The following is an 8719-nucleotide window of genomic DNA, read 5'->3' on the forward strand; positions in this document are numbered from 1 at the left end:
GCTTTTCTCGTCTGTGTATATGTGTTCGTGGGTCAGGGTTTGCCATGTTCTTGACACTCTATCTCGGCGCGGGAGCAGGCGGCTTGCCTTTTCTCCCTTTTCTTTCTCTTTCTCATTTCTCTCTCTTTCTCTCGCTCTCTATCTCTCTCTATCTCTCTCTTTCTCAGCCTAAGCGCGCGTCTCCTCGCTTTCGGCTCATTTTTTCTTTTTTTTTTGTCGCTCTTCCCTCGTATCGCCTACAGAATATTCGCCCTTTACGCGTCGCCGACACTCATCACGGCTACCGCCAAACATTGCCGATCTCCTAAACCGCCGAATAGCCGTGTCTTGCTTCATCATCGCAATTTCGAACACGTGCCTGTTGCGCTAAGTCAAGCATTGCCGCCCATCACCAACGGCGCCCACTGCCTCTTTGCTCTACGGCGTCACACGCCACCGTTATGTCCCTGAGCGCGATCGCCACCGCCACGCCTACGTCCCTCGCGCGAGTTCGACCACGGCCACCGCTACATTCCTCGCGCGCGATCACCACGCCACCGCTATGTCCCTCCGCGCGGATTTGCAACGCCAAAACGCTACGTCCTTGCCGCGATCCCACGCTCCACCGCTACGTCCCTGCCGCGATCGCCACGCCACCGCTATGCTCCTGCGCGCGATCGACCACGCCACCGCTATGTTCCTGCGCACGCATTTCACGACGCCACTGCTACGTCCCTGCCCGATCGCAACGCCACCGCCCTACGTCATTGACTTCGCTAGTTACTGTCATACATCGACAATATATAAGCTTATAGAATTTAATGTTTGCCTAATACACATAATATACACAATATATATACACATTATACACATATATATACACATTAGATTGGCAGGCACTAGCTGTACTTTTTTTACGCGGAACCTATATTGTTCTATAATACATATTTTAATATATATACATGTATATATATATGTGTGTTGGAGGTGTGTTTTTTGGCGTGTGCGTATGTATTTGGTGTGTGTGACGTGCGGCGCGCGCCGCGTGTGTTGTCATATATTATACGTGCTATGTTCACCGCCACCACCGCTGCGCCTCCCTGCGCAGTCCCGCCGGCCACCCCTAGCCTTACGGCTATTATCACGCTCGACGCAGGCGGAGATGTGGCGCCGCGCTTAGTGTATCGATAACGACGCGCCGTCGTTTTGTCTCTTATTGCCGCCGCTCTGCAATCGGGTAAGAGTTAATGATCTTTATGTTTCGGAGTGCAGCGACAAACGTCGCCACCCCCGGAAGCGCAGCTGCCCGCCGCTGGAAGCCGCGCATTACGGGGATTACCGGCCCATTTTTCGCCCATCCGCGGTTGCTCGCGGGAATATAAATGCGCAACCAAACGCGTAGTGATCACTAACCTCGCCTCCAGGTGGGCGAAATTTTGTCGGAGGAACGTCGCTGCCGGGTTATACTGATGACGGGGGCTTCGTGTGCAGCCCATCCGCGTCCACTTGATGTGATATGTGTGTTGTTGTGTGTGTGTGGTGTGTGTGGCATTGTGTGTGTGTGTGTTCGTGTGTGTGTGTGTGTGTGCTGGGGGCTGTGTGTGCTGGGTGTGTGCTGTTGTGTGTGTGGCAGCTGTGTGCCGCGCGTGCTGTGTGCTGTGTGTGCGGCTGGTGTCGGCGCCGCGCAGCGCGTCTGCCAGGGCTCTGATTGTTTATTCCACTCGTCGCGATGAACTCTGTAATGCGATCGAATCTTTCCATGTATCCGTCCGTGCCAAAACTTGATCGTCTCCACCTGATACTAACTATGTTAGTTTCAGTTAAAGATTCAGTATGGTCGCATGCAGGACTTAGCTCCACCAGCAGCGCGCTTGCTGTAGGTGGTTGCATTCGGGAAAGTCACTCGCGTGCTTTGTAACCAGTTAGAGTCTCTAATAATAGAAAGCGAGCTCTAAATTATATAAAACTCTCATATATGAAGAGGACTCTCCTATAGAAAGGACTCTCCTATATAAAGGGACTCTAGTACCAGATCTACGTGTGGCGACTTGCACGATGAAAAATTCTCGGTCCGACCAATCAGCGGCATTTCATCTCATCACGTGATATTTTCAATTATGGCAACACGCTGGAGCCGATGGAGAAAAAGAAAGGCATTTTGCCTAGATATGTGGAATGGAAGGCCGGTTGTTTGTTCGATGTTACACTGGCCGTGAATACAGCGATGCCGCATCTAAGAAACATGCTTGCTTATAAACGCATGTCGCGCATCCAACTGGAAATGACGCGGTATAATACTGCCATGTACCGCCAGCCGTCAAACGTTTTTTCGCAAATGGTAGCCAGGTCGCTTTGGCATGCGTACACTCGGCGAGGCGTGGCGACGATCGCGATGCGATTGCACCAGGTCGCAGCTTACGCGGCGACCAGACATCGCAATGACTGCGCTTAGGGCTTAATGTAGCACAGACATCATTATCATCATGAGTCGCGCCATACTATTTCACGAAACCATTCGCTCGCCGGAAGCAACTAACTCCGAATCCCACCGACTTATGCCGAAAATAATTAGCACGATGTTGTAACTTAGACTTCCAGCCATAGCGACACTGGCTGTCAGGCACCTGTCAGCAGCGAGTGGTATATTGAAAAGCTGAGGCGCATTTACTAGTTGCTACGTGGCGCATAACCAAATTGGGAGGTGCTCGCTCGCGTTAACTGCGGCATGTTCTGCTCCATCGCGATTGCTTCGGGTAAACGGGTCGGATTTTTTCCGAGAAATCGTATCCGGAATTCGGATACGAATTTCCACGGAGTCTCCCACGCACTATAAGAGCACGCCTCGCATCTACGCGTACTTGACCATACCTCTTTCTATCGTATTAATTCCCATAAAAATTCTATCGGCATTTCCTTGAAGCCATCTAGGCAATTAGGTGGCACGACGCTCTATTCTCTAATTCATCAATAGAGTCACCTCGCACCGACATCACAGCGGCTAGTACGCGTTCGAATGTCCCATACCAGGGGTGAATAATGACGAATTGTCATTTGTCATTGTCATTGTCATTGTCATTATCATTGTTATTGTTATGGCATTGTCGATTTCATTGTCATTATCATTGGTCATTGTCATTATCATTGCTCATTGTTCATTGTCATTGCCATTGTCATGTCATCACACACACACACACACACACACACACACACACACACACACATATCGCTCTACTACTGCTAAGTGCATCAACGTTCGTTCAGGCCAATGGAACGTCTCGAGTTATACGCTCTATCCACATCGATCGTTTGATATCAATATCGGCATACCTGCAAGGGTTCATATCGCGTCATAATACCCATGCTTGGATGCGGACAGACAGAAGCATACTCGTAATATGCGCAGGGTGTGTCTGTATAGTTTAATCGAAGACGGGTTATCGGTAATGTCGATATTCACGTGCGTCACTGCAAATATCTCTTTACACCTTGCGCCATATTGTCCAGTGCTACACCATGCACGCCTCGTGTATGCATTATTCACCGAGCTGTCATTAATCATGCAGATATGCGTCAATGAGGGCACTGGCTTGTATACAGTATGCATACATTAGCACTGTTTACTAAATTTTACAAATTGACGATAATTAATGTTCACGTTATTACGGTATTGATTTCTCACGTGATTATCGCTAATTGCTTTTCCAGGATTTAACACGAGTCTTTCTTTTAAGATGCTGACGAATCGACCTATAATTAGCATAATCAAGCTCTAAACTTGCCCTGTCAAGCGCCATTATCAACGACAAAGTGCCGACTGAGAAATTAATTAAGAATTAATGGGCCGTTGCGTATTTCCCAGTGTTTGATCGGCAGATTGATGTGATAACTGGGGCAACAACTCTACTCAACTCATCGACTTTTCGTATTGTTTATGTAAGACCTCGCAACCTCGCGTACAGATATAGCTATAATAGTAAAAATAGCAAGTTAAAATAGGATACAAAATGATACTGACAGTCATACACATATCATGCACAATTAGTTTTGGGTGGATTGTTACATCACTAATGCTATTACCATCTAATTAATAAACTGATTAATTATTTACCCAATTACTTTAATTACTGGATTCAATGATGTTTGGAAATACTTTATAAGTGAGAGCTACACGCGCATCACAGTTACAAAGTCACATATAGACAGATATATACAGACTGTTATGCTGTCATACGGTGTCATAATATTGTCATATATAGTTCCACAGTCACGTAGAGATCTTTGTGATATAGTAATACAGATATACGGTTAAACAGTCATACTGTCATGCAATCATGCAGACCACAATCATGTTTTCATAGACTCGCGAGTGATTAAAAACAAACATTTGTTGTTATTCACTTAGATAGAAACATACGGCCATACAGTCAGTCATACAGACATACAACCATGCAGTCATGCAGTTATATATAATCATGGCGGCTTACACAAACACCCAGTCATACAGGCGTAACGTTGACACGAATACAATTACAACTACGTAGTTATGATAATATTATGAGAAGTATTTTTTGTCTTTTGCAGTACAGCTACACGGGAGCAAGTATGAATCCGGCCAGGTCTCTCGGTCCAGCTCTCATCATGAACATATGGGAGAACCACTGGGTACGTATGCTACTCATCCTGCTCACGATGCTCTCATCTCATCCCAATTTTCACCCTTTGCTTCTTTTTCTTGCTCAGCGCGATTGACTTTTTTCCGCTTTCGGCAATTTGGCGTTCGTCTAAACCGAACAAGCCACGGTAATCATTAATTTTACGTGTCTGGAATGATCTGCTGGAACAAATTGATCTATCACATTTGGCATCCGTGTTGCTGTTTCAGCTACTACGCTAAGTAAATATTCGAATGTTAGTTTTCATGATTAGGTATGCGGGAAGTCATTTTTTTATGACTACGCGAGTATTTATAAATCACAATCATCACTTTAGTTCAATGCATAAAATTTGTGCGCTTGTCGTAAAACACGAAAAATTTTGATTTCTGCACCTGTGCCCAGTTGTTCGCGAAATCGTGACGTACTTCCCATGTTCATACGCGTGCATATATTAATTGCGATTGTGTCCGGGTTTCGCTCCCTATGACAGGATTGCCAGTTCCATAAAAACCCTGGCCTTGGAAATTTACGTGGCATTACGAGGACGAAAAACATCTGACCTAGCGTTGGTTATTTCTTATTAGTCCACGTTATTACAACAGACCAAATGGCTTCCTGTAAAAAATATGCAATTATGAGTTTACTACATGAATACAGAGCACGCGTACTGCAAATGCACGCGCACTAGATACATCACCATTTGTGACCGAAAAGGGATGAACCTATTCAATATGGCCGCTCACAGAACAGGTCGGTTTGGCATTAGCCAATTTAATGCGTGCCCTGTGCATATTTGCTTTCGGAAATAAGGAACGGTTAATATGTACACATATTAATGGATCGTGTAGGCGAATTTCTGACACGGATTGAGATTATATCGGCATTATTCACCCCTGGTATGGGACATTCGAACGCGTACTAGCCGCTGTGATGTCGGTGCGGGGTGACTCTATTGATGATTAGAGAATAGAGCGTCGTGCCACCTATTGCCTAGATGGCTTCCAGGAAATGCGATAGAATTTTTATGGGGAATTTATACGATAGAAAAGTATGGTCAAGTACGGTAGATCGGCGTGCTCTTATAGTCGTGGAAATTCGTTCCGAATTCCGGATCGATTTTCGGAAAATCCGACCCGTTTACGAAGCAATCCGATGCAGAACATGCCGCAGTTACGCGAGCGAGACCTCCCATTTGTTTGCGCCACTGTAAAACTGTATGCGCCTCAGAATTTCAATATACACTCGCTGCTGAAGTCCTGACAGCCATGTCCTAGCTGAAGTCCTAAGTTTAAACATCGTGAAACTATTTTCGCTAGTCGGTGGGATTCGGATTAGTTCTTCGGCGAGCGATGGTTTCTGAATATGATGCGGACTCATGATGAATATGATGTCTGCGCTACGTTAAGCCTAGCGCAGTCTTGCGATTCTGGTCGCGCGTAGCTGCGACCTGCAATCGCATGCGATCGGTCGCACGCCTCGCCGAGTGTGCGCATGCAAGCGACTGGCTACCATTTGGCGAAAAATGACGCTGGCGGCATGGGCAGTATTTACCCGTCATTTCCAGTTGGATCGCGACATCTTTATAAGCCACATGTTTCTTAGTGCGATCGCTGTATTCCGGCAGTGTAACATCAAACAAAACCGGCCTCTCCATCCACATATCTAGCAAAATGCTTTCTTTCTCATCGCTCCAGCTTGTTGCCGTGAGCGTAGCTATATTGAAATATCACGTGATGAGATGGTGCTCGCTGATTGGTCGGACGAGAATTTGTCATCGTTGCAAGTCGCCACAAGTACACTGGTACTAGAGTCCCTTTATATAGAGAGTCCCTTTCTATAGAGAGTCCCCTTCTATATAGAGTTTTATATATTTAGAGTAGCTTTCTATAATAAGATACTCTAACTGGTACAAGCACCGAGTGACATTTCCCCGATGCACCCCCTACAGCAGCCGCTGCTGGTGAGCTACCTGCATCGACCACTGATCTCTACTATACTAACATAGTTGCTCATCCTCCTCTTCCCCTCCTCCTCCCCCCTCCTCCTGCCTCCTCGTCTCCTCCACCCACCACCAGCCCCGTTCTCCCTCTACCTCCACCACACCTGGCCCTCCCTACCTCCTCCCTTCCTCTACCTCCATCCACCCCTCTCTTCTCCTCTGCTCCTCCTCCTCGCTCCTCCCACCTCCTCTCCGCTCTCCTTCTCCTTCTCTCCTCCTCCAGTCCTCGCTCCCCTCGCTCGCCTGGTCTTCTGCCTCTTCCCTCCTCCTCCTCCTGCCTCGCCATCCTACTCGGTTTTTCTTCCTTCTTACTCTTCTCCTCCCTCCCGCCTCCCTCCGTACCTATTCGTGGCCTCGCTGTACATCTACGCATTTCCTTCTCTCTTTCGTCATACGCTCCTCTTCTTTCTATCCTTTAATTACACGGTCCTACCCCTTTCTTCCTCTTACTCTTTCATCCTCCTCCTCAAATCTTCCTCCATCCCTTTCTCTCTCCATCCTCCTCCTCCTCTTACATCTTCTCCCCCTTACTTCCCGTCCCCCCTTACTCCCCGTCGCTTCCAGTCCCCTATCTAAAAATTGTGGCCCTTCTCCTCCTTCATCATACTGCCTTTTTTTTTAAACCAGTCAATCCTCCTACCGTCTCCTCTTTCTTCTACGAGCCTTCTTCTTCCCTTTTACTCTTCCTCCTCCTCTTCCTCAGACCCGTGTATAGCGTATACACACTAAGTGTAAGGTCATCGGCTGGTAACCAAGAAGCCTCAATTTGTCAGGTAATTTACAGTATAATTGAGCACGACGAAAACAGCTGCCAGCCGCGAAAGCGTATTTATGATAATAACAGATCAATCAGCCGATGCAGCATGCAAGCAGACTACGGCAGGCAATTACGGAAAGGCATCGTCCGGAGACATCCCCGACACCGACGGTCAGACGAGACCTAGCCAGATTCACAAGGCGAGTTGGCCTTACGGTGACAGAGGTCGTAGCCCGAAATACTCCGCGCCCTCAAGCGGAGATCTCTCAATCCAAGACACCCCACTGATGGCACATTCGGTAAACACCTGCATGTGGTAGTGTCTCGTAAGCGTACGGTGCTTGTTTCGCTGTTTTGTGGTAGATAATACATGAACATGTTTACTCACGACACCCGCCGCAAACTGGCCGCTACAAGTTTCTGTTCACGCACCCAGGCCAGCACTCCACTTCAGTAAGAGTGAGGCAGCATTTAGTTGGAAGTTTAGTCTTTCGAAGTTGAAGATTGAAGATTACATAAACAGCTGTCTGACCGAATAAGTGAGTGTGATGATCGCGTTATATTATATTTGACGTTTGTATCACGCACGGGTCATGCATAATCACGCGTGCGTGCACGAATGGGGCATCAAGTGCCGCGACAATTGCACTCACTGAAGTGCTCATGATGAACACTCAAAACCGTTCAACGTCTGCAAACAATTTAATAATGATACTTTAGCCAAGATCACATCTTTGAACACATAACCCCTTCGAAAATATAATTCTGCTGTAATAGTGCATTTACATGAATGTGCTGAGCGCTTAATGGCGAGTATGATATTATATATATATATATATATATTATAATATATACTATTATAAATTATTATATCATCGGTATGGATATATATATTATAAATCTATATATATTCATCGGTATAAATGCGAAACTGTTTTTATATCTCACAGATCCTACTCTGTCTTTCTCCTTCTCGCCACCTGCTATCTATCTCTCACTCTCTCCTCTCTCTTCTCTCTCTCTCTCTCTTTCTCTCGTTCTCATCTCTCTGCCTCTCTTCTCTCGCGTCTCTCTTTTTCTCTCTCTCTCTCTCTACCTCTCTCTCTGTCCCTCTCACCTCTCTCTCTTTCTCTCTCCCTCTCATCGTCTCTTTCCTCTCTCTCGCTAAATCTTCTCTTTCCTCTCTTTCTCTCTCTCCTCCATCTCCGCTCTCTTTTCGCCTCTCTCTCACTCTCTCTCTCTCTTTCTCTCACCGTTCTCTCTTCTCTCTTTTCTCTCGCTCTCTCTCGCTTTTCTTCTTCTCTCTCTCTCTCTCTCTTCCGTCCCTCT

General features: G+C 46.6%; 1 protein-coding gene across 1 annotated transcript in view; it reads left to right on the plus strand.

The window, feature by feature from the left end:
* LOC106807340 (aquaporin-4-like) overlaps window positions 1-8719 on the plus strand; it is a 42412-nt gene that overhangs the window by 19001 nt on the left and 14692 nt on the right. The window contains exon 2 of the mRNA XM_014809648.1: window positions 4561-4641. Within this exon, the coding sequence (XP_014665134.1) occupies window positions 4561-4641 (81 nt within the window). The remainder of the gene's footprint in view (window positions 1-4560; window positions 4642-8719) is intronic.

This window comes from Priapulus caudatus, unplaced genomic scaffold, assembly GCF_000485595.1.
Source record: "Priapulus caudatus unplaced genomic scaffold, Priapulus_caudatus-5.0.1 Scaffold209, whole genome shotgun sequence".
Taxonomy (NCBI): domain Eukaryota; kingdom Metazoa; phylum Priapulida; class Priapulimorpha; order Priapulimorphida; family Priapulidae; genus Priapulus; species Priapulus caudatus.